Raw genomic sequence first — 26,090 nt, forward strand, 5'->3', positions numbered from 1 at the left:
TAAACAGTACAGAGGCATCAAACCCCTTTTACACTGCATGAAACAGCTAGAGAGGGTGATAAACTAATGTGCAGAGTTGTTGAAAGTTAGACCACAAGATTGGAGATGAGCAGTCAGAATTTAGATCTGGATGCAGCACAGCAGACTCATTGTTTGCAGTGAGGCAGGTAATGAGGAAGATGCTGGAGATGAGGAAAGAGTCCATCTGGAAATTCCTAGTTTTGGAGAACCGTATTATAAGGTCCCAAGAAATCTAATGTGGAGAGTCATGCCAATGTTTCCTGGACTTCAGATCATCATAATTTGTGCAGGCTTATGTATAAGGTTCCGGTGATACAAGCATCAACGCTGATTCATAGAGGGGTTCCCAGTGGGAGTGGGTGTGCATCATGGCTCAGACCACTACTGTTCGTAATGGTGATTGGAGTACATTATCAAATAGGTCAGAGGGGACAGATTAATAAAGCCGCTGCTATATTCTTATGTGTCACAACAAGCAGACTCTGAACAGTAACATCATAGTGGACTGAAATGCAAAACTGAAAGCATATGGAATGAAAGTAGGGATAAACAAGACAGTTGTCCTGGCAGCAAATAGAGGAAATCAGGAAAAAGCAAAAAAAAAAAAAAAAAATCCTCCTCACAGCTCCAAGTACCTTGCAGAGGTGGTTGATGAGAAGCTGCGTCTGAATGAGGAGGTTAAAGGTAGAATCAGAGGTACTCCAGCCAACTTGGCTGTTTGTGTGAGGGTAAAGTGACCTGAGGAATGCCAAAGGAGCTAAGAAATAAAGTGTGCAAAACCATGGTACAACCACTGTTTCCGTATGACACATACTTGAGCACTGAAGGTGCAACGGTTGTAGAAGCTTGAAGTGATAGAGAAGAAGTGCCTGAGATGAGTGGTAGGATGCACACTGCTGGACAGATGAGGAAATGAGGACATAAGAGCAGAGACCAGAGTAGCCCCAATTGCAGAAAAGGTCAGGGAGAACAGATTATAGTAGTTCTTTCACATGTACAGGAAAGCAGAAGACTATTTGATGAAGATTTGGGGGGCAAGGACCTCCAGCCAAGAAATGGATGGATTGTTTGAGAGAAGATTCTGACTGTTGGGTGTGACTGTTTGAGAAAGGTAGGAGGGTGGCACTAAATTGAGAGTATTGGTGACAGTTGGCGCGACTCCCATTCCCATATAGAAAAATAGTGGGGGGGTTAATTATGATGACATGCAGCTCTGTAGTTTCATGTTTACTCTAATTTAAACTCTGTGGTACCCTCCGACACAATCTTCCTTAGGCAATATTTTGGGCTGTTAACAACTTTAATGTGCTTTGAAGAGGAATTTTTGGTGTCTGCCATCTTAGTAAATTCATTGGATGCTTTATCATTGGATAGGGGTGGATAGTGAAACATTACCTCTGTTATGGGAAGAGTGGGACACTAGGACATTTTTTTCGTTTGAACATTGTTGCTTGTAATGAAGACAGGGCATTGTATACGCTATATTTCTACTTTTGTTAATGTGTGGGGGAAGATCAGTTGTAGTTCACATTTTTTGTAAATAAAATATATTCATTAACAACCAAGAAAAATGCATTTTAAAACCTTTCTGTTTTACAGGTGCAGACAGATGCACAACAGATTGCAGAGGATAAGTTTGTGTTTAACTTGCCTGACTATGAAAGCATAAACCATGTTGTGGTCTTCATGTTGGGAACAGTCCCATTCCCAGTGGGGATGGGAGGTTCTGTCTACATATCTTATCCAGATTCAAGTGGGCTTCCAGTCTGGCAGCTCTTAGGATTCATCACCAATGAGAAGCCAAGTGCAATCTTCAAAATCTCAGGATTAACCAGTGGTAAGTGTTGTCATTCAGTCACATTGCAGCATTAATCTTTGACATAGTTGACAATGTCTTCTATCTTACCTTCTGGATGGATATATGAATCATTGAGCATGAATTGGCAGAAGAACGGTTTAACATATTTTGTATCTATAGTAACCACTTTGTGTTTCTGGTTGCAATTTTTTATTTTCACATTTTTCATCCTTTTCACTACCTCTCTGATCATACTCTCACTCGCAAAACATTTTAGGTTTACAGGTATGCAAGCTGCATTTAAGTGTGTCTAACTATGTCATAGATTCTCTTTCTGTTGTAGTGTGGACTCACAGGTTCTTTTATTAAACATTTGTTGGCTGGGAAAGTCCGACTAGGACAGAGTCTAATTTTCAGAGGAGGCCTTGGGAGAAACACTCCAGATGCATGTCTTTCTAATGTGGGAGGAAACCAGAGTACCAAAACCCACATGAATGCAGGGAAGACAGGCAGACTCCGCACAGAAGGCACCCCAGCCGAGAATTGAACCGGAGAACCTGTCGCTGTGAAACAGCGTTAACCGCTGCACCACTGTGCCACCCATAATTCTTAATTCAGGGCTTATTTGTAGTGGGCAATGATGGAATTTTTTTACAAGGTTTTACTTCAGTTTGTACTGTGAGCAATGCTTTTAATCTCAGGATGCTGTTCTTGTTATAAGTTCTTTTATTCCGTAGCTCCCCCTACGCTCCCTAGTGTTTTTCTGCCATTTGCACATTTGAGATATTTATGTATTTCATGGCAAAGAAACTTGGTCTAAGTGACTTTCATCAGAATTATCACTGGTGCTCTCTATCCGTTTTACCAGAAGAAGGACCAGAAACCATTGTCTGATTGTACACAGGATGGCAGTGGATGAGAAAGGAGAGATTGCTATGAGAATTTCTTGTGTGATTCCCAGGCATGAGTCGGAAAAGGATAAGAGAAAAGAGCACAAGGTTGCATCAGCCTTAGTCTTCAGGTAGTCCATAAGATGGTTGGCATTATTTCCTTTTTGAGTTGTAAGCCTCCTATCGGCAAGAGATGGATCTTGCACCTGTCAGCTGATGGTCAGGAAGAATGCTAGAGAAAATTTTAGGAGCCATCTTTTTTGGGATGTGTCCCAGGATATTAAAATTATTCAGTCCGTCTACTTCAATGATGGGAATGGCTGCCACAGGTGACTTCTCTCAGTACCTGTAAAACTCTCCCAAGTTCCTAAGATCCTCTCTTCCGTAAGTGCACCTCATATTCCTTTTCTGTTTAGATTTTGCTTGCACTTGATACTTTAGCATCACACAGGTACTTGCAGGCTCACTTCATGAATTCTTTTCCATTTTATTTCTTTTGAAAGTGTTTTTTTGAGAGCTTAAATTAAAAGTGGTTACTTCTTGCGTTCATTGGCCTTTTTTAAATCAGTACCAGTTGTAGTTTGAATTCTTTTTCAATTGTTTTGGCCATTATTGTTCTCCAGTGCTGACGCCACCATGTTTATTTGGCTGTTACCATTCCATTTTACATATATTCCTATTTATTCTTGTGTTTATTTGGTGAACTTTTGTTTTTTGGCTGTTGAACTTTTTACTAAACTATATTTTGCTGTACAGGTCTGTCTCAGTGCTGTTCAGTCTTGGTGCTTTGAATTGACCCGTTCCATCCCCCCAAGGTAATGCATTTAAAAAAGCCAGAAGATCCAGTAAACATATGCATTGTGATTTCTCAGATACTTTATGGACACTGAAACCATAGTCTGGTCACTGGTGCCTTTGGCAACCTCTATTGGTTAGGAACGAACTCACAAGCTTGAGTTTCTCCCTTCTCATAACCCCCCCCTGTTGTGAATCCTCCAGATCTTGTTTGCACTTGCCAGACAGCATGTCCTCTTGAGTTTGAGAGTTTAGAGAATGACCTTTGAGTAATTTTTCACTGTATTTCTCTATTCAATGAATTACACTGATCTGTTTTTCCTTTTTCCATATCAACAGTTTAGTTCACTTTCCAGAATTTGTTGATTTTTTTTATTACCCTAGTTATCTTGTGCTGTTCCTCTCCCTATCTTTTCACATTTTTTTGGACTAGTCCCACTTTTTTACTTTAGTTGGGAATGTGTGCTATTGCATGAAATAAAAAAAAAATTAGATCTAGTTTGTCATTTAGAGGCTTTTTGGTGGTTAGATGAACATGGAGGAAAAAAACAAGCAAGGATTTCATAAGTTTAAGCCGTGCTTGTACAAATTTCCCCCACAGTATTTGCATGACATTTGCTTAGTGTGTTTGAGAGTGCCACAACTTAATAGGGCCTGCCCCATTTGCAAAGGGTTTAGCTCCAGAACTGTGGGAGATTGGTGATCATTGGAAGTATTTCTGCTGATTCTTTTCTGCAGGAGTATGCCAAGATGTGCCTCTTAGGATAGAAAGAGGAAAGGAAACTGTTGGAATCCTCTCTGCTGTTGAGGCTTTCCCTAGCAGAGCTGCTCAGATTGACCACTCCATCTCCGGAAACTCACCTGCCAACCCCACCCACTATCCAACAGTGCCACGCAGACTGAGAGAAGTGGCAGAAAAAGAGGTAGAACCACTCCTCAACTAAAGAGCCATCCAGGAGGTTCAGCTGGACTAGGGAGGATCTAGATTTGATTCCAGATTATTTTTAGTCCCCCAAAAAACTCAGGACCTCTAGCCAACATTGGTTCTTGGGTTTTTGGTCTGCTTAACAAATACATTTAGGAGACTTTCCAGATGGTCACTGTACAATCTGTTCTGCCATGCCTATAGGCAGGATACTAGAACTGCCTTGTGGAACTTCAGGATGCCTATCTTCACATCAAAATAGACCCAGCATTCAGGAAGTACCTTACTTCCAAGTTGGGAGTCAGAGTAATTTTCAAGTTTGGTTACTAACATTTGGTCTCACCACAGCATCCCAGATGTTTACCAAATGCATGGTGCTGGTTGCAGCACAAATGCAACTTCTAGGAATACAGATTGGGTCCTGACCGCTACCTCACTGTGTAGCTCTTAGTGGACGTAAGGCACTATTGCTCTGTATTTGTCTTTGGGGATTACTGTCAGTGTGGCCAAATCCAACCTACAACCACCCTATGATGTAGTATTCATAGGCTGTCATATCAACACATTGAAACAACTGGCAGGTCTCAACAGTTGCTCTCCCAGGTTAAGCTGTCAGCAGCGAGTGTCCAAAAGATGTTGGGTTTGATGGCTACTTGCTTTCAAATGGTACCTCTTGCCAGGCTCAGAGTGAGAATTCTGCAGTGGCCACTTTGGGCTTCTTGAGATCAAGCTTCCCAATCAGTGTTTCACCTAATCACTTTGTCAAAAGCCTACAGTGGCGGACTGATCCTCAGAGTCTGTCAGTCAGAGCTCCCTTTTCCAAGGTGTTCCCCAAGACAGCAGTTGCCATGGGCCTGTCTTCCCTTGGGTGAGTAGGTAGTGTATGGGGACACTTATTGAACAAGATGGTCCAAGGTTTGTGGACTGGAGGACAGGCTTCCTTTGCATCAGAGTTCTTGGGATGAGAGAGAATCCCTTAATGTTGTGGGCATTTCATGATGTGCTCACTCTTGGTGTGATTGCCGTCCAGTCGGACAACATCACAGTAGTATGGTACACCAGCAGTAAAGGGGGAACCCAATCTTCTCTTCTGTGCGGAGAAGCAGTGAGAATATGGGAATGGTCACTGACCTGCCATAGCTTTCTAATACCAAAGCATATACTGGGGACATGCACCATGATTGCAGACAAATTGAGCAGATTCTGCTTCTCCACGAATAGTCTCTGAATGCCATAGTGGTGATCTATATATTTGAGAAATGGGGGCAACCTTGCTGCAGTGTTTTTACTTTGTCATTCAGCACCAAGTGCCCGTTTATCAGAAAATTACCTAAAGGAGGACAGCCACCAAGGGATACATTCTCCCAGTGGCCCCTTGATCTCCTTTATGCCCCTCCCACTCCTGTTGATTCTGAAAGAAACTCTTACAAAATGCCAAAGTGCAAGACCAGGTTCATTCTTAAAACCCCATTCTGACCTTGTCAGACTGTTCCCCTTGCTGTGGTCTCATCTAAAAAAAAAAAGACCCCATCTCTTCCACAGAACTTCACTCTCTCATTCATCCAGGGTGCCTCACCTGTACATTCAGTCCAGCAGTCTAACCACATGGATGTAATGGGATCCTATCTCGCCTACATTCATAACTGATGGGTTCAGAGCCGATCAGTCGGCTCCGACTCGGCCACTGTACACTAGAACGAAGTCTCTCATTGGCTGGGCTACCCCTTATCCCATAATGCACCACGCCTGCTTCCCCAGATCTCGTTTGCTGCTTTTCAAGCCGGACGTGGTCTCTACTTGGCTGGAGCCAAGTGTTTTTTTCTTGACCTTTTGGTCTTTTTTGACTAGGGTTTCTGTCAGAATTTAAACAAACAGCTGTTTTAACAGCTTTGTGAGCGTTTGTGCTCAGTTTTGTGTAAAATTAAATTTTATTCTTTTTCGCGCTACTAGTGTACTGGGCAAGGCCCGTTTAAGTTAGAGGGCCTTTGCCCTTATTGTATGTCTATCTAATTTTCTTGTTGTGTGACTGAAATAGTTTTCAGGCTAAGCCCGTTTAAGTTAGAGGGCTTTGGCCCACATATTTCCTAACTTCTGTGTATTTGACCTGTTGTATCGGGCTAAGCCCGTTTAAGTTAGAGGGCTTTAGCCCAAACATTAGTTACTGTTTTTTTTCTAGCTATCAGTTACCTGTTTTTTCTACTGTACCCAAAATGTCTAAGGAGCAGAAATCAGGGTTCAAAAAGTGTGCAAAATGTAATTATAAAATGTCTATTACAGACAGCCATGCTGTCTGCGTGTACTATTTAGGGCCTAAACATTTACAGGACACTTGCAGTGTGTGTCACGCTTTTTCCTCCAGGGTGCTCCAGGAGAGAAAAAACAAGCTGATACTTAGGGGTCTGATTAAGCCTTCATTTGAGGAAGCTTTGGCTTCATCTCCAGCTTCTAAAAAGAAGAGATCGTCGGCTCCAACCAGTCCGTCGAGCCCGACACCCAAGAAGCATAGATCGTCGGCTCCGACCAGTCCGTCGGACCCGACAGCTAAGAAACTGGGATCGACTTCTTCTTCCTCGGCTCCAATGGCTTCAGAGCCGATGGCTGAAGGGTCTGCCTCGGTGCTTCTTCCCTCGGCTCCATTGGTGTCGGAGCCGCAGGTTAGTGCATCGAGAGGCCAATCACCTACTTCGGCTCCTTTGGTATCGGAGCCGTTGGAGGTGTGCAGCTCAGACTCTTCCCCCTCGTCTCCGGAGCCTCCTTCGGCGCCGACACTGTTGCAAACGGTTCCGATCTCGGGTCCGATAGTGCTGGAACCTTTTCGGAGCCGATCCCCTGCTTTATCGGAGCCGAGGCAGAAGTCTTCTCGGCCCCAATCTGTTTCCTCCAAATCCTCTAGGTTGTCTGATTCTGATTTGGATAGGGTTATCCAGAGGCTGTTCCAGTCTCCAGTTTTTACTAAAGTGATCTCAGCTCCAGCCCACGCGGCTTCGGAGCCGATTCCACATCCCATGCATTTGATTCCTCCTCCGACCCCCTTGGAGCTGTTGGAGTCGGTGCAGGTAGAATGCAGCGGAATCGTCCAGTTGGAGCAGGGACCCCCTCAGAGTTTCTCTGCTCCGACCTTCATTTCTACCCTGTCCTCGGTGTCAGGGTTTGGTACCGGGTCTTCCTCGGCGGGGGCCGAGGGCAACACTGTGGAGCTCTCCTCTTCGATGCCCAGTCTTCCCCTCGGAGCATCGGCCGCAGGTATTCCCGGTACCGCCGTGGTCTCTCAGCAAGTGCCCTCTGCAGAGTCTGGAGGTCCTGCTTTTGAGGCCATGAGGAGTGCGCTGGCCATGACCTTGCCGGTTCAGCAGGTTTGTAGCTCACCATCCCAAGTTTTGGGTACTGGTGCCTCTGGAGACATTCTTTCCCACGACAGTGGGGCCCCAGGGCCTGAGGATACCCCCTTAGAGGGTTCCCTTCTTCCGGGGGGTCCTTTTGAATCTGCTTCGGATGAACCCCCAAGGAAGAAACTGTGTAAGAGGAAGCACATTGATTCCCAAGATGAATCCGTCACTTCAGATACTGACCTCGATGATGCGGAGGGGTCCCCTAAATCGTCCTCTGATGACGTCTCCTTCTCAGATATCCTTGAGATCTTGAGACAGAGAGGCGATTGGCAATCCAAAGCCCCTACCGCTGAGGAGTCAGTTTTCCTCAAGGCCTTCGGGGCCCAGCCCTCGTCCTCCTGGGTGTCTCCACCCTTCGACGAGTTATTAGATGTAATCTCTCGGAGGGTGTGGGAACATCCTGATACAGCGGAACCGGTGCCTGCCAGGCCTAATAAGTTTCTTTCAGCCCCTCCCCAGAAGGAATTCCTCACTAAGGGTGTTGCAGTTGATGCTATGGTGGTGGCATCTGCCACTCAGCAGGACGTGGCAGAGGCTTCAATGTCTATTCATCCTCCTAATAAGGATTCTAGGAGCATGGATAGGTACGGGAAGCGTACCCTTTCTTCAGCGACCTTTGCCCTGTGGTCGCTGAACTATCTCTGTCATTTTACAAGGCTCCAAAGGGACCTCCTCAAGGGGTTAGGAGAGTCCCTTGCGGGTAACCTTCCTGAGGCGTTAGCACAGACCGTAGGCGCCCAGATGACTACCCTATCTTCTATTGTCAACTCGTCCATGAGGCTCATTTCCTATGCAGCCGAAGGGGCGAGTAGAGCAGCGGGTGCAGGAGTGGCTCTTAGGAGACAAGCCTGGTTATGCTTGTGTCCACTCGCGGAGGCCTTTAAGTCTTCCTTTGCCGACGCCACCTTTGATGGGTCTTCTTTGTTTGGACCCAAGGTGAAGGACACACTTACTCGTTGCGAGCAGGAGGGCAAGACCTTGACTGCCGTTGGGGCCCGTTTTTCCGCTCCCTCTAGACCTTATCTCAAGGCCCAGAGAGGAGGGAAAATGTGGTTCAGGAAATCCCAAAAGTTCTTCTCTACTCCACCGAGTGATCCCCCCTCCAGACGTGGGGGGGGGGATTCAGGAAGACGCCGCCCTAGAGGTGGCAGAGGCCCCCATAACTCTGGAGACCGCGACTCCTTTCGTGGTTCCTCCTATCCTCAACATCCCTAGGATGTGGCCCGGCTGTGCTTCTCCGGAGCCGGTCGGGGGTCGTTTTGCGAAACACCCACAGGCTTGGGAATCTATAACCAAGGATCAGTGGGTGCTTCGCATTGTAACCGGAGGCTACCTCATCCCCTTTTTCAAGCCTCCTCCTCCTACAAGGAGAATCCCGGACGTGCCACCCAGTCAGCGGGATCTGGCAGCCGTAGAAGTTTCAAAGCTGCTAAGCAAAGGGGTCATCCAGCCCGTCCCCACCGACCAGATCGGATCAGGAACTTACTCAAGATTATTTTTGGTGCCAAAAAAGACAGGGGACGTAAGGCCCATTTTGGACCTAAGCTCTTTAAATCGTTTTGTGAAGAAGTCCAAGTTCCGGATGGTCACCCTTCAGTCCATTCTCCCGTTATTGGAGAAGGATGTCTGGATGTGCTCCATAGACCTCAAGGACGCTTACTATCACATTTTGATACGTCAGGAGTCCAGGAGTCATTTACGCTTCCGCCTAGGAACCAGTCATTTCCAGTTTCGTGCACTGCCCTTTGGTCTCACCACAGCCCCCAGGGTGTTTACCAAGTATCTGGCAGTGGTGACAGCTCACTTGAGAAGTCTAGGATTCCAAGTGTTTCCCTATCTCGACGACTGGCTCCTCACTGCCACCTCCAAGCATCTACTGATTCGAGCGCTGATGGCCACAGTAACCTTGGGTCTCTCGCTAGGAATCACTTTCAATTGGAAAAAATCTGTGCTGTGGCCATCTCAGCGTATCACCTTTATAGGAGCAGAGTTAGACACAAAAAGGATGCGGGCATTTTTGCCATCAGAGAGAATTCAGGTTCTACAATCACAGGTTCTAAATTTGTTACCCAAATCTTGAGTTCCTGCCAGACAGATTCTTCAGTTATTGGGCACGATGGCTGCAACTATCCTCCTAGTACCGTTAGCCAGGCTGCACATGCGGGTGCTGCAATGGCTATTATCGGTTCAATGGTCATACCAAGAACTTCCCCTGAACCACCTGGTTCTGATTACGGACAGTTGTCGTCGGGACCTCCGTTGGTGGCTATGTCGGTCCAACCTGGACCTGGGGCATCCTTTCGCCCTTCAGCCCCCTGTTGCCACAGTGACCATGGACGCCTCCCAGATAGGGTGGGGGGGGTCATTATCTGGACAGGTCTGTCCAAGGCACTTGGCAGGATTGCGACGCGCACCTTCACATCAATATCCTGGAAATGAGAGCGGTGCTTCTGGTTTTACAAGCACTTCATCATGCTCTCCCCCAAGGTACTATTGCGATTCTATCCGACAACATGTCGGTAGTTTGGCACATAAACAAGCAGGGCAGAACCAGGTCCTACCCCCTTTGCAGGGAGGCCATAAGAGTATGGCGCTGGGCCATAGCCTCTCGATGTTTCTTAGTAGCCACGCACATTCCGGGAAAAGCCAATGTGATTGCAGACAGGCTCAGCAGGACTCTCCTGTTGTCCCACGAGTGGTCCCTCAACAACAGAGTGGCTGTGCAGATCTTCGCCAAATGGGGTCTCCCTTGTTGCGACTTGTTCGCCAGCCCCAATAATGCGAAGTGCAGAGAGTTTTTCACTCTGACACCCTCTCAGGGGCAGTCTCCCAGGGATGCTCTAGCCCACAATTGGCCCCCGGGTCTGCTTTATGCCTTCCCCCCCGATTCCCCTTCTCCCGAGGGTGATTCAGAAGGCTCTTTATGTCGGGTGCCACATGATTTTGGTCGTCCCACATTGGCCCCGTCAGGTTTGGTTCCCATTCCTTCAGAAGTATGCGGTACAGGGCCCCTGGATTCTGGACCCAGTGCCGGGTCTGTTGTCCAATCAGTCGGGACACTCTCATCCGTCCCTCCGGTCGTTGCGACTGGCTGCTTGGTTACTCCACTTCCATCCTTAGTTAGAGATCTTTCTCTTTCTTCGGAAGTGATGCACATCTTGTCCTCTTCCCACAAGCCGTCTACCGTTAAGCTGTATTCCAGCAAATGGAAAAGGTTTGTTTGTTGGGCCCAGCATTGATCCTCTTACGGCCCCAGTTCCGCAGGTCTTGGAATTTCTAGCTTCATTGTTTCATTCAGGCTCTTCAGTCTCCACACTTAAAGTTCAACTAGCGGCTATATCTAATTTTCATGTTGCTATAGAGCCTTCTTTAATGGCTAACAGACTTTGCAAGTCCTTTCTTAAGGGAGCCTGGCTCCTCAGGCCTCCTATGGCTCATCCCGTGCCCCCTTGGGACTTAAATTTGGTTCTGGCCTCTTTAACTGCCCGTCCCTTTGAGCCTGCAGCCACTTGTGATATAAAATTCCTGTTGTGGAAAACTGCCTTTCTAGTGGCAATAACTTCTGCTAAGCGGGTTTCAGAGCTTCAGGCTCTCTGTTCTTCCCCTCCTTATTTGATTTTTCACAAAGACAGAGTTTCCCTTAGATTGACTCCATCCTTTTTGCCTAAGGTAGCATCCCCTTTATGTATTCAGCAATCATTGGAGCTCCCAGTTTTCTTTCCAAATTTTTCTAATAGAGCAGAATATACCTTCCACCAGTTGGATGTTCACAGGCAACTGCGTTTTTACTTAGATAGGACCACTCAGACACGAAAATCTGACCAACTGTTTGTGTCCTTATGGAGAATAGGTTAGGTCTACCAGTTGCCAAAACCACCATTGCCAAATGGATTAAGGATTGCATCTCTTTCATTTATTCCCAGTCAGGCAGAGAGTTGCCTTTCCCACTCAAAGCTCATTCTACCAGGGCTATGGCCACCTCTGTAGCTTTTCACTCCAAAGTTTCAATAGATGATATTTGTGCGGCTGCTACTTGGTCTTCTCCGCACACCTTCATTTCTCATTACAAGGTTGATGTGGCTTCCCGAGGCAGAGCTTCATTTGGTTCCGCAGTTCTCAGGAGTGTGTTCCAGTGAGCCACCCGGGGTTTTAGGTGCTAGGACGCTGTCCCATCAGTTATGAATGTAGGCGAGATAGGATCCCATTACATCTTTTAGTTATGTACTTACCATAACTTTGGATGTATGGGATCCATCTCGCCTACATTCATACATACCCACCCTCCTTCCCCCTACCTTTTGGATTTGGAGGAAATATTGATCTTGCTAAGCTCTCCTCTGGAAGGGCTCTGGTTGGTTACAGTTATTGGTATGTGTTCTGTACCTGTATGTATGTATGAAAGCGAACAAACAAGATCTGGGGAAGCAGGAGTGGTGCATTATGGGATAAGGGATAGCCCAGCCAATGAGAGACTTCCTTCTAGTGTATAGTGGCCGAGTCGGAGCCGACGGATCGGCTCCGAACCCATCAGTTATGAATGTAGGCGAGATGGATCCCATGCATCCAAAGTTATGGTAAGTACATAACTAAAAGTTTCTCAAGTTCCCATGACTACCAGGAACTCTGTTCCCCAATGAATTGTGATTGTGGACCTCATTAGAACTCCCCAAAAGAATTCCGCCAAAAAAATTAACAAGGGTAAATAGAAAGTTTGTCTTGTGGGCTTAGAACAAAGATATTATCCCACACTGCTATCATTAGTGCAGTTTTAACATTCCTGATTATGATGTGCAATAAAAGGGCTAGTTTTGTTTCTATCCAAGTTCATCTGGCAGCCATATCTTCTTTCCATGAAAGGTTCTCGCATCATTTGCTGGCTCCACCTAGGTTCTGTAAAGCCTTCCTTAAAGGCATTTTCCATTTGCGATCTCCTTAAAGGGGGAGTGTCAAGATTCCCTGCATCTCTCATTGTTTTGATTAAGCTGGTAGGTCAGGTGATCCTATTGTTTACATTTAGGCAGCTTTTAGTATGAAAGCTCAGGTTTCAGTAGTTTGGGGGGAGGGTAATTTAGCACTTCAGGAAATGCTGACAGATGTTCATCGTGTTTCACTGTTGCAGTCATGACTGTAGGGTTCTCCCCTGCCGGTAGGCAGTCCTCGGTCAGCCAGAATCCCAAAGTCTGGGTCCGGCGTCGGCTGTTCAGCCATGCTCCCTGACGTCAGAGCGCCAGGAGTACAAAGCTGACAGCCGACGCCATGTTCTCCAGTTTTTCTTGCCCCAGATGTTAGAAGTTCCAAAATGAGTAAGGTCCCATACCTTTTGCAAATACACCTCAGAAGAAGGGTGAAAAAAGGAACCACACAAAAGAAAAAATGAGGGGACAGGAGGGAGGGAAACCCAGACTGCAACAGTGAAGACACTCGAACATCTACATTTATGGTAAGTGTACACAACTGTACTATGTTCATCATGTTTCACTGTTGCAGTCATGACTGTAGGGTAGAATCCCAAAGCAGAAAGAAAGGGAGGTGGTCATAAAGTAGAGGGGGTGGCTATAAGGCCCTGCAAGCCTGCAGAAGCAAAGCCTTCCCTAGACTGAGTAGAGAGGTAGATTGTAGTGCTTTGAAAAGGTATGCACTGAACTCCCAAGTTGCAGCTTCCAAAATGTCTTTGGTAGGAACTCCCCTGAGGAAGGCAGCTGAAGTGGCAGCAGCTCTGGCAGAGTGAGTCCTTATACTCCCTGGGATTTGCTTTCCATGGTGTGAATAGCAAAATCTGATTCCATGAGCAACCCATTTAGAAATGGTCTGTTTTTAAATGGCTTTACCTTGGGAACTTGAAGCATAAGAAAGAAACAATTGCTCTGATTTCCTGATGTCCTTGGTTCAGTCCAGGTAAAAACGTAGTCTGTGTACATCCAAGGAATGTAAGATCCTTTCCCCTTTATTTTGAGGAGTGGGGAAAAAAGTTGGCAAGTGAATAGTTTGATTTAAAGCCACTTTGGAAACCACCTTAGGCATGAAAGTAGGATTAGTCCTTAAAGACACCCTGTCTTGATGAAAAATAATATAAGGTTCTACAGCCATAAGAGCTTGCAACTCCGAAACTCTCCTGGCAGAGGTCAGAGCTAACAGGATGGCTGTCTTCCAAGATAAAAACTTGATGTCAGATGAGGCAGCAGGCTCAAAAGGAGGTAAGGTGAGCTTTTCCAAAACATAGTTGAGATCCCAAGCAGGAATGGGAGGAGATCTAGGGGGCCTTAAGTTCTTAGCTCCTCTGAGAAATTGTCTCATGAGCTGATGGGAAAAGATAGGAGGGTCTGTATTATAATGAGCAGAAATAGCAGAGGCGTGTATCTTTATGGAAGAGAAAGAGAGACCCTTGTGTAAGAGGTCTGACAGGTAAAGTAAAATTTGAGGAATGTTAGGAATAAGAGGATCAGAATCCTGAGCCTGCATCCAGGAACAAAATCTTTTCCATTTTCCTGCATAAGATTTTCTAGTGCTAGGACGTCTGGCTTCTAAAATGACATCCATAACCTGCTTGGGTAGTTGAGAATGAATCAAAGATCCTGGATTAACCAGGCCGCCAGGCTGAGAGTTTTGACATGGGAGTGTAGAATATGACCCTGGTGTTGGGACAGAAGGTTCGGAATCTGTGGTAAAACCCAGGGTGGCTCTAGACAAAGGTTTCTCAGTGTTGGGTACCAAAACTGTCAAGGCCAATTTGGGGCCAGCAAGATTATCATCTTGGGCTTGTCCTGCTTGATCTTTAGTAATACCCGTGGAAGAAGAGGAAGAGGCGGAAAGGCATATCCCAAGAGGTTTCTCCAACTGTGAATGATAGAGCATCCACTTTCCAAACTTGATCGTGGAAAGTCCTGGTGTAAAAAATTTGTAGTTGATGATTGAGGTGGGATGCAAAGAGGTCTATGTGAGGACATCCCCAGACTGCTGTAATCATCTTGAATATTTCGGAGTCCAACATCCATTCGTGTAAATCCGAAAGGTTTCTTCTCAGACTGTCTGCCAGGAAGTTTTGCTTCCCTGTTAGAAACTGTGCTTGAAGGTCCAGATTGCAAGCTAGAGCTGTGTTCCAAAGATCCATGGCTAGTCTGCAAAGGGGAAAGGAATGAGATCCCCCTTGCTTGTTTATGTACCACATAACTGTGGTGTTGTCTGTCCGTATCAGTAGTTGTCCTGGTTGTAGAAGATTCCTGAAGGCCAATAGAGCTTTCTGAACTGCTAACATTTCCTTTAAATTGATATGCAGGTGCTTCTGATCCTTTGTCCAAAGGCCCTGCAGACAGTTGCCCCGAAAATGGGCTCCCCATGCATAATCTGAGGCATCCGTGGTTAGAATCTGAGTGGCAGGAGGCAGACAGAAGGGTTTTCCTTTGTTTAGATTACATGCCTTGGACCACCAAAGGAATTCCTTTTGAAGACAAGGCAGGACGGAGATCAGTATGTCTAGACTGTGGCAATGCTGAGACCATACACTTTTTAGGTACCACTGTATTTTCCTCATATGTAGTCTTGCATATGGTACGAGAAGGATGCAGGAGGCCATGTAACCCAGAGCCTGCAGGAATCTCCTTGCAGATAGCGGAGTTGTAGTTGCCATGGTTTTGAAAGTTGAAGCCAGCTGTAACTGTTTTTCGTAGGTCAGAAATGCCATTTGGGTTGTTGTGTTTAGAGAAGCGCCCAGAAAAATTATCTGTTGTGAGGGTGTCAAATTTGACTTTTTTATGTTTACAGTGAATCCCAGGAACTTGAGAAGATTCTGAACAAACTGTAGATGCTGGAGTAAGACATCCTTGCTGTCTGCCTGAATAAGACAGTCGTCCAGATAAGGGTAAATTTGAATTCCCTTGAGTCTGCAGTAAGCTACTACTGGAGCCAGGCACTTGGTAAAGACCCTGGGCGCAGTAGACAATCCAAAGGGCAGCGCAGAGAATTGGTAGTGCCTCGATCCTGCCTTGAACCTGAGGTATTTTCTGCTTTCCTGTCTGATGGGAATGTGTAAATATGCTTCTTTTAAATCCAAAGTTACTATCCATGCATTTTTGGTCAGCATTGGCAGTAGCTGCTGTAGAGTAAGCATCTTGAATTTTGATATCTCTAGAAAAGTGTTCAAGACTGACAGATCCAGAATGGGTCTCCATGAATTTTGCTTCCTGGGGACTAGAAAGAGCCTTGAGTAAAAACCTTGTCCCATCTCTGAAAGTGGAACTAGTTCTATGGCTTTCATAGCCAAGAGAGCTTCCACCTGGTTTAATGCCTCTGACCATTGATGTCTTGGAAGATCTGGCCATCCGCTTGGCCTTGGTGGGGTATGAAAATGGAATTTGTAATCTCTTGAATCCACATCCAGAACCCACTTGTCTTGGGTTATACGAGTCCAATTTAGATGAAAAAGAGAAAGTTTTCCTCCGAGAGGGGCTTCCAGGCAAGAAGTTCCTGCAGCCCAACAGAGGGAGTCATTGAGTCTGTTTTCTATGAGCTTGCGACCTGTCTTCTCCTCCCCTAGGGGTGGAAGCAGTCCACTGTCTTGGTCTATAAGAGGCTTGCGTTTGAGGCCTACCTCAGGGGCGTCTATATCTACCCCTCTGAGGCCTGTCTGAATTGGGAAAGGACCAATTTTTTGTAGGCCAATTCCTGCTAAATCTGGGTGGCTGTACTTGTAAAAAATCTTTAACTGTCTGCATGGACTTTGCCTTGTCCTCCATCTTTTTAATCACGTCTTCAGCTTTAGATCCAAATAAAACATGCTGAACAGGAGCATCCAATAATTTAGCCTTTACCTGATCTGGCAAATTTTGTTCCTTTAACCATGCATGCCTTCTAATTACTGTGCCAGAGGCAGCAGCCCTACAAGAAGCCTCCAAGGCATCAAATCCACAGTGTAAACCATGCTTCCCAACTTGTTCAGTGGCATGCAATAAGTCATGTAGTTCCTTATCTGCACAGGCGGAAATGGAAGTTAGCTTTTGCTTTAAAACAGACAGGAGAAATTGCTGGTATTTCAGCATATGAAATTGACAGTTTAAAGCCCTAATAGATAAAGTAGTAGAAGTGTACACTTTTTTGCCCCATCTTTCTAAAGATCTAGAGTCCTTCTCAGTGGGAATGGGGTTTTTAGCAGAAGCGGCCTTAACGCCCTTAGGACCCTGAGAAATGGTTTCAGGGTCAGCAGTAGGGTTCTTGAATAAAAACTGGTGGGAATCAGGAACCCTATAGTATCTGTCTGGCTTAACAGGAGCTGGAGGAAAAGAGTCAGGAGTTAAGTTAGCCTCCGAAAAAGCATCATCCACAATATCCAAAATAGGAGGAATAGCCAGGGGCCTATGTTGGGGAAGAAGAAGAAAATCCCTTAGTCTTTTCTTAGATTCCGAGTACTCCTGTCCTTCCCAGTTGAAATTTTTCATTCATTTCATGCAAAGTTTCCCCAAAAGAGAAATCCTCAGGGGGAGAAGCTGAAGGAATGGATTCCTCAGCATCAGAATCCTCATAAGGAGGAAAAGAATATTCCTGGTCAGAAGAAGAAACAGAAGCCTGATCAGAGGAGTCATAATAAACTTCCTGCCTTGGCCTTTTATCTGGAGGGGGATGTGAACCCCTAATCATAGTAAGTAAGTCCTCCGCCATTTTAAGTAACTGTTTCTGAGACTTGGGAGCCGGATCAGAAGAGGCCTGGGTTACAGTCTTTGATTTTGAAGGAGTCTTTGCCTTTGCCTTTATAAGAAGCTGAGTAGGCATTGAAAACCCCTTCGGAAGCCGGTACCTGCACAGCGGCTCCGGACCCATCCGAAGGAGCATTGTCCGAAGGTCCAACTGAAATATTCAAAGGCCTAGTTGTCTCCTCGTGGGAGTCCATTTCGGCTATCTGTTCCGAAATGGCCGACGACAGGGGCTGCAAAAGCGCCTCACTGACGACAGCTGAACCTGAAGCTGGCTCTGCTTGTGCGATATCGTCTGATTTGGTCCTCGGAGGCCTGTCTTTGTCCTTGCATCGTTTGTGAACTCCGGTAGCCGGAACCGTATCAGACGACATTTTGTAATTAAAACTCCTACCGAAGTAATGAAAAGCAAAATCGTACCTTCGTTTAATAGTACGTTGATTGAATCTAGCACAAAACTGACAACTAGCTATGTCGTGGTCAGGGCCTGAGCAAGGAATACAGTAAGAATGAAAATCCTTATGAGGTATTTGCTTCCCACATGAAATACAATTATTAACTTTTTCTGACATCGGACTGGAGCAAGAAAAAAGTTTCCCCAACGGGGTACTTAGCTTCGAGTAGGAGAAGAAAGTCTTCGGACTGAAGTTTGATTAGAAAAAATTGTCAGGAGTCAGCCGACCGGCACTTGCGAACTGCTACCACCGCACGGCAAGAAAGACTGGAGAACATGGCGTCGGCTGTCAGCTTTGTACTCCTGGCGCTCTGACGTCAGGGAACATGGCTGAACAGTCGACGCCGGACCCAGACTTTGGGATTCTGGCCGACCAAAGACTGCCTGCCGGCAGGGGAGAACCCTACAGTCATGACTGCAACAGTGAAGACACTCGAACATCTACATTTATGGTAAGTGTACACAACTGTACTTACAGCCCCATGGCCATAGTAAAACCTTACAGTATCACTTCACTTTGAAATTTAGAGAAGTGCTTATATGAGCTACTGTTTCTTTTATTTCCACTTTGGAGGCAGACACAAATGTGATTTTTTTAAAATATTTTCTGCAACACAGTTGTTTGGGTGTACACCTAATGGAAAAAGATGTAATGCATTTTACTGCTCATTGATGTCCTTTTTACATAATGTCCCCTTCAGTTTCTTGCTGTGGTGGGTCTTACTGTTATTTGTTTTATGAGAAAAGGGCACCACAATTATGTCCTTAGATGAGCAGTATAGGATGCATTACTGCTGTTGGAAGACTAATTAGAATGTGACAGAAAAAAAGGTGCGCTGTTGCATTAGAAGTACTCAACAACTAACTCAGCTTTCAATAGTAGGCATGTGGAAAAGACAGACTATTGTTCCACGTTGCTAAAGAATTATCCCTGGTCCTATGTACAAACAGTGCTTCAGGGAGGTCACCTGAAAAAAAGTTCAGCATGGGTACCACCCAGAAAGAATTTTAGTGAGCTTATTCAAGAATACTTTAGGTGAATTTAGTTCACAGCTGTAAAATCGGAACTATCCTAAAGCTGTTTTAACATAAATATGCATAGTATTTTTTTTTCTTTTCTGCTTGTTTATGCAACTTACCATAGTGCATTATAAATGATATGCAACCTAAAGTCTCACTGTGCCATCACTACAAAGTGTCTGAGATTGGATGAAATGCATTCCTCGTAACAAATACCACCCCCAAAGTTATCAGGGTTTGTAATAGACTTATAAAAGGCTGTTTTATAATCCTGACACATGTTGTTTAAAAACAAAATTGTTTCTTTCGGCTTTTCCCAGTTAGGGGTCACCACACCGGAACTCCGGTACGCTAATGATTGGCAGTAGATTTTTGACGTGCTGGCTTGCTAGGCCTAATGCACAACCTTCAACGAAGGAACGCCCATTCACACACATACTAAACATAAATTAAGCATACCTACAAGCTGTTGAAAAGTGATATCAAAAAATAAATGTGAAATAATAACCTGACAAATAAAAACAAAGAATAGTAATGCACCTTGCCAATCCTGCTGCTCTTCATGTACAGACTGTTCCACCCACAGTCCTACTACTTGAATAAGCTACCCTGAACTCTCACAACATTGTACCAAGTGAATTAGAGTTTATAGCAATAAGTAATTATATGCCTGTCCCAAAAACTATGCAGCCTTGGAAAGGGGGTGGGTAGTCTTTTACCTCTATGTTAACATTCTTTAGGATTAGTCATTTGTATTGCTCAAGTGTTAAGTCATACAGACAAAGAATGGCAAGAAATTAACTCCCCTGTTACTCATGTGATTCTGTATAGGTTGTCTTAGGTGTTGTGGGTGGCTGTGCCCCACAAATCACTCTAATATAAATATCCTCCAGGGTTGCACCATTTGTGGGGAAGGGAAACAAGTTACGAGAGCCTACTATGCTGCCTGTGCCCTTTGGTACTACAAGTAACAACTGCTGTTATTGTTTCTGTTTTATGGTTATGTTTTTGTTTTCAGGTACTGATTGCCATGTATGAATATGACATTTTTTCAGGTGACTGCAAGAGATAGCTGGCATAGGCTACATGGACTTTGGTCAAGTAGCTAATACTACCATATTAGTATATAGCCAACACATTTGGGAGCTGAGAATGTCTCAAATGATGATGTCCTAATAAGCTGGCAGCTCCAACAGGCCTAAAAAGAATAACTTCTATCCAAAAAGAATAAAAATGGGGGTTAACACTGGACTTACAACTGGCTTATTATGGGAGTTCAACCTCATACTAACAAAATACCAAACATAAATGAAGGGCACCTGCCAGGGCCATTATAAGCCTAGTCATGCAACCCAACCCAATTGTGTCCCTATGTATCATGGACATTTATTAGGACAGGTATGTTAGTTGGGATGTTTTTAGAGGTTATGTGGAGGATGTTAGTTTGGCATTGACTGTCTCTCTATATCAGAGATATGGGGTCAGACCCAATTTATGATCAACTAGCAGTAATATATGATCAAGTACTGGTCCATTCCTATGTTAACATCAATGACTGTACAGAGAGATTCTGCTGTATTTCATTAGATGATCCTATGATCTTCAAGTGGAATGCAGCATAGACAGAGCAGGCATGAAGCAGAATGGTGGAACATAGAAATCTAAGATATAGAAATCATGGTCATAGTCCAAGAAAACTGGTACAACAGACCCAGTGCACAAAGTATACAGTGCTGGTGGTAATGATGGGGCATGTACAATGACACTGGACAATACTTAATGTTTTACTGATACTAAAGTTAAACTGTGAGTAACATATTTTAACTAATCAGTAATCCCAAAGTCTATTTGTTCCATGATGATCCCTTCAATGCAATTTCTCTAGTGGACAGGTCTGGTAAAACATTTTTGAAAGGAGTACTAGCCTGGCATCAACCTGGGTGGTGCAGCGGTGGTGTTTTTGCCTCACAGCAAGAGGTTCTCCTGTTAGATTCTTGGCTGGTGCGCCTTCTGTGTGGAGTCTGCATGTCCTCCCTGCGGTCGAGTGATGTTTGAAAGACATGCATAGAATGGGCATGCCTTTGTTGATGGTTGGGCATCAACCTGGCACCTCGGCACCATGAATATCTACTGTCAATCATTAGTGGGCCGGAGTTCCGCTGTGGCGACCCCTAACCAGGAAAAGTCGAAAAAAGAAGAATAGCCTGGCATCAAGTGTAATGTGGGACTCTGAAATGCTACCCAGTATTCTCTCACCAAAACAGTGAAGCACATTCTGCATAGTATACAATATGAACAAGAATACTGATCATGTTGAGCCTGTCCCACTAAACAAAAAAGATATGAAATAATTGAGATTTGGTTTAGTATATTATTTACTACCAATATGCAGTGATATACACATATGCAGGCAAAAATGTCCAACTGGGTGAGCATCATTAGCATAAATCTCCTTACTGCACTTAGATAATGGGCTGTTACATTGTTTTGTATTTTGTAATAGTATATGCATTATGTCCTTCCATAGATCATTGTTGCAGTATCACTAACAGCTGGGGTATCCTGCTAAGGATAGCTGCACACATTCAGCCAGCATTCCTTCCTGTCATGCCGTATGTCCAGTGTATGACTTCAGTAAGAAAGTGCTAGAGGGGGCACAGGCACAAAACACATCTGAACTTTGTTGCCACAAACCCAAACACAGAACCCATTTCAACTTTAGTCTGTCACACATGATCCATGTCTTTTCTATTGCCTTGGGCAGATAAAGTAGCTTTCCTTTATTTCTTCTATTTATGAGATGAATATTTTGTTTGTGTCATTGAAGAAAGAAAATGTGACTGCAGGAGGCAAATTCCATGCAGAGGCAAGCACACTAAGCTTTATTTTGTCTTGGAACTACCCATAATTATAAAGATGGCTGTATTTCTCACTCATGTATCTCTAACACCTTACACAGTAGGTTATCTTTAAGAATTATTTAGAAAATAAGAGAGTTAAGCAGCTGACATAGGGTATGATGGCTTTAGACATCCCTCCCTTGACAACAATTAATCCAGCCCTGAAACGTTTGCTGCTGTATGGTCATTTCATATATCTTTGCTGGGTCACTTAAGTTCTTGGACCACCCTGGTTCCTTTGATGTTCCCTCTTCCTCAACCCTGTTGGAGGCTGATATGGAACAACCTTCTCAGATGTCCTTTTGGATGGACAAGATGTCCATGATCAGTGCAATGTCTTAACCAAGTACCTGTGCGATACTAAAGTGTCGTGCAAGTTAAGTGTTCAGTTCAAAAAGTGTTAAAATGTGTTTCTAAGTATGTGCAATATTAGTCTGTCTTACCTGCATGTCTGTGATGTAATAGCCAGGTGTTACATGTGTAAATATATGTGAAAATAGTCTATATGTTGTCTGCACATTGAGTCTGGAGATGGGGAATTTCATTCAGTTTCTGCACTTGTGTGATTTTTGAATGACAATAAAGTTTACTTTGACTTTGACTTGACTTTGACTTTGACAATCCACTTTGGAAGATAATAACTCAGCTTGTCATTCCCTTTATACTTCAATAGGTCTCCTTTAAATATCTAGATGAAACACTGTACAAGTTTAAGTACTTTAATATTTCACGATAACTTAAGCTTTCACATTCATGGATGCCCCTGGTATATTTCTACTCTACTCTTTCCAATTACACATGCTAGTTTTCTTATAAGGATTCCATATCATTATTCCATACTCTAGTTTAGGTCTTCATCATTTATTGTTCCCTAGACTCTAAATATTTTATACAGCTTATTGTGTTATAACTATCATTAACCAGTTGGTGAATATGATCAAGAAAATAATCAGACTGGATCAACCCATATACCTAGAGCCTTCAATTAATCCATACTGAAAATAAATGTATTCTGTTTTAAATGTGCACCCTTCAATCTATGTTTCACACAGCTCATGTGTTTAGTTTTTGATGTGTTTATCAGCATGTTATTCTCCTGTGCCCAACTATTCAATTTAGTCATGCTCTATTGTAGATACGCCCTATTCATAACAGATGTAATAATTTTCCCCATTACTAAGTCAGTGGCATAGAGACTGCAGATCACTTGCATAAGAAAAATATACAATCTGAAGAAGTATGAGCCCAGGACAAAGCTGGTGAGACACCCTCACTATAGCAAAGAGTCCTACCCGTCCAACTGCTTAATTATACTTGCCATGTCCTATTTGTAAGCCATGGAGCTAACTGCCTTATCAAGGTTACAGTAATGTTTAGTTCTAAATTATTCATTGTTATATTGTGAATAACCCAATCTAAGGGTGGAGATGGGTCTGCATGAATTATTTCTGAAGACACATTCTCACTTGTTGCTGAGATTATATATTGTATTATTACAAACCATGTTAAAAGTAGTAATGGACCTATTTTAAACATATGCATGCTGATAAATAGGTTCAAGTTCCAACATTTCCCACTCAGACAATTTATCCAAAATAATTTTGTTTATTTTTCCAATATAAGAACATAGACTTTGGGTATATATATATATATATATATATATATATATATATATATGGATTTGGGTTTATCCTAATTCACTTTCCCTTAAAAATAGGTTTAGAAAGTGCATGTAGTACTGGGTAATATCTCCCTACTTAAATAACCTAATATATAACAGATTAACACTACTGTAAGTTCATGCAGAAGTGTTGCATTGTTTTCACTAATTCTGTCTCCTCCCTGTACTTTGCTTGGGTTCAGTTTGCATAGTAATTTTTCAATATAATATAATTTTAGTATCTCAATGTACCTAGATGTTAATAGCACAAACTACCCCTCCCCTACTATGAAGCAAAACTGTTTTCAATAAGATTTTATCAATATATCTACAATATGCTTTTTGAGAATAAAATTTAGAATCCACACACAGTTTACTGATTTATAAGTCTTACTCTTACCATGTCTTACATATTAATACCTATACACTAGTTTCCTATTGTAGTCAATATCTTTGTAGAAATTTCCTTCAAATATTTTCAGTTTATTTAGTTCAGTTTTCAAGTTGCAGTTTGACCATATTTCTGTTTGTGCTATTTTTTATCTCCTGTATTAAGTATTTTGTTGTAATTGACCTCATGTGCTTAGATCATGATTATAAACATTTATTTGATATATATATATATATATATGCACACATACACACACACATATGTGTGTGTCTGTGTGTGTGTGTTTAATATATATATATATATATATATATATATATATATATATAGGTTTACTATCACAATGCTGATGTGCACTTGCACGGCTATGAAGTATTCGAACAACAGATGTTCGATTACTTCATATTTCGGCAGGTGATGTGAGCGAACATTACCATTGCAAATGGTCTGTGCATTCGCAATTCTAACATTCTCTCATGTGAGGGGATTGCGGTACAGTGTGGTTAGGGAAATACATCCCTTTCCTCACTGTAGTGCGATCTTGGAGTTGGAATATTAAGTTGGGGGTGCAGGGGGGCTTGCCCCCCTGCATAACTGTGTGTTTAGGCTGGTTAGGTAGGTAGTTACGGGGTGGAGTGCTGTGTATTGCCGAAAATGTCACGAGCGACATTTTCGACAATACACAGCTGTTTTCGACTTTAGGAAAATTTGGAAATGTTCATTTCCGATGTATAAATTCGAAAATGCAGACACGTTTTGTTCTGATTTTCGAATTTATGATAGTAAACCATATATATATATATATATATATATATATATATATATATATATACATATACATATACACACATACATATACACACACACATACACATACATACATACACACATACATACACACACACACACACACACACACACACACACACACACACACATGATACTACTTACATCATCAAAAATGTCAGTGGTATACTAACAGAATTCAGAGACCACTTTCATAAAATTAATTAGGAGTATTGGATCCTAAAGAAGTAATTAGATAACTTCTATTGAAACACCTGACAAACCAATTTCAATGTTTGAAATTCAGTCTTATATTAGTGCTTTAAAACAAAAAAAAAGCCTCAGGTAATGATGGAATCATTTTTTAAATATTTAAATGAATGAATAAAGAAGCTTTACGCTTATTACGTAAAGTTTTCTTTTTAAGTAAAGATTTGGCTAACGCCTGTCCTTCATGGAAGAATTCCCTCATCTCTCCTATATTAAGAACTGATAAAGACCCAACTAAATGTTCTTCTTATAGCCCAATTTCTCTCTTAAATGTAGATTATGAAATGTTCATGTCTGTTCATGCTAACAGACTGAAGAACTTTCTCTCATTTTTGACTGATGAAGATCAAACATGATTTACTTTAAATAGGAATAATATGATAATATTAAAATAGTGCTAACCATAATTGATTCTGATAATAATTCAAAACATAATTTGACTATAATCATCTTGGATATAAATTGTGCTTTTGATTCTGTTAATTGGGATTATCTTTTCATTATTTTGGAAGAACTGAATTTCTGTAGTAATTTCATACAACCTTTTAATCAACTTGATAAAGGATGCCAGGCCTATGTTAAGATAGGTGCATACACCTCTCAATCCATTCAAATTATTAAAGGAACTAAATAAGGTTGTCCTCTATCTCCTTTGTTTTTCACTCTTGTTATTGAGCCATTAGCTAATTTTATAAGGCTGAGTTCATAAATTGAGGGTATTAAATTAAGTACTGATCTTCTTCTTCTTCTTTCGGCTTTTCCCAGTTAGGGGTCGCCACAGTGGATCACCTGTCCGCTCATGATTGGCAGTGGAGTTTTACAGTGTCGAGTTGCCAGCCCAGTGCCCAACCTTCCACAGAAGACACACACACACACACGCATTCATACCTAGGGCCAATTTAGAGTGTCCAGTCCACCTGCAGCATGTCTTTGGGATGTGGGAGGAAACCCACGCGACCACAGGGAGGACATGCAGACTCTGCACAGAAGGCACCTCAGCCGAGAATCGAACCAGAGAACCTCTTGCTTTGAGGCGACAATGCTAACCACTGCACCACTGTGGACACCCTATTAAATTAAGTACTGATGTAACTTCTAAAATCCAAATGATTGC

The 26,090-nt window shown here is 43.2% G+C and overlaps 1 protein-coding gene across 1 annotated transcript in view; it reads left to right on the plus strand.

Moving 5' to 3' along the window:
- The first annotated feature begins 1,623 nt into the window (after nucleotides 1-1,623).
- Nucleotides 1,624-26,090, plus strand: part of HIKESHI (heat shock protein nuclear import factor hikeshi) — a 499,219-nt gene continuing 474,752 nt past the window's right edge. The window contains exon 1 of the mRNA XM_044071200.1: nucleotides 1,624-1,858. Within this exon, the coding sequence (XP_043927135.1) occupies nucleotides 1,708-1,858 (151 nt within the window). The 5' untranslated portion in view covers nucleotides 1,624-1,707. The remainder of the gene's footprint in view (nucleotides 1,859-26,090) is intronic.

The sequence above is a fragment of the Protopterus annectens genome, chromosome 5.part0 (genome assembly GCF_019279795.1).
Source record: "Protopterus annectens isolate FY-2018-M chromosome 5.part0, PAN1.0, whole genome shotgun sequence".
Taxonomy (NCBI): domain Eukaryota; kingdom Metazoa; phylum Chordata; order Ceratodontiformes; family Protopteridae; genus Protopterus; species Protopterus annectens.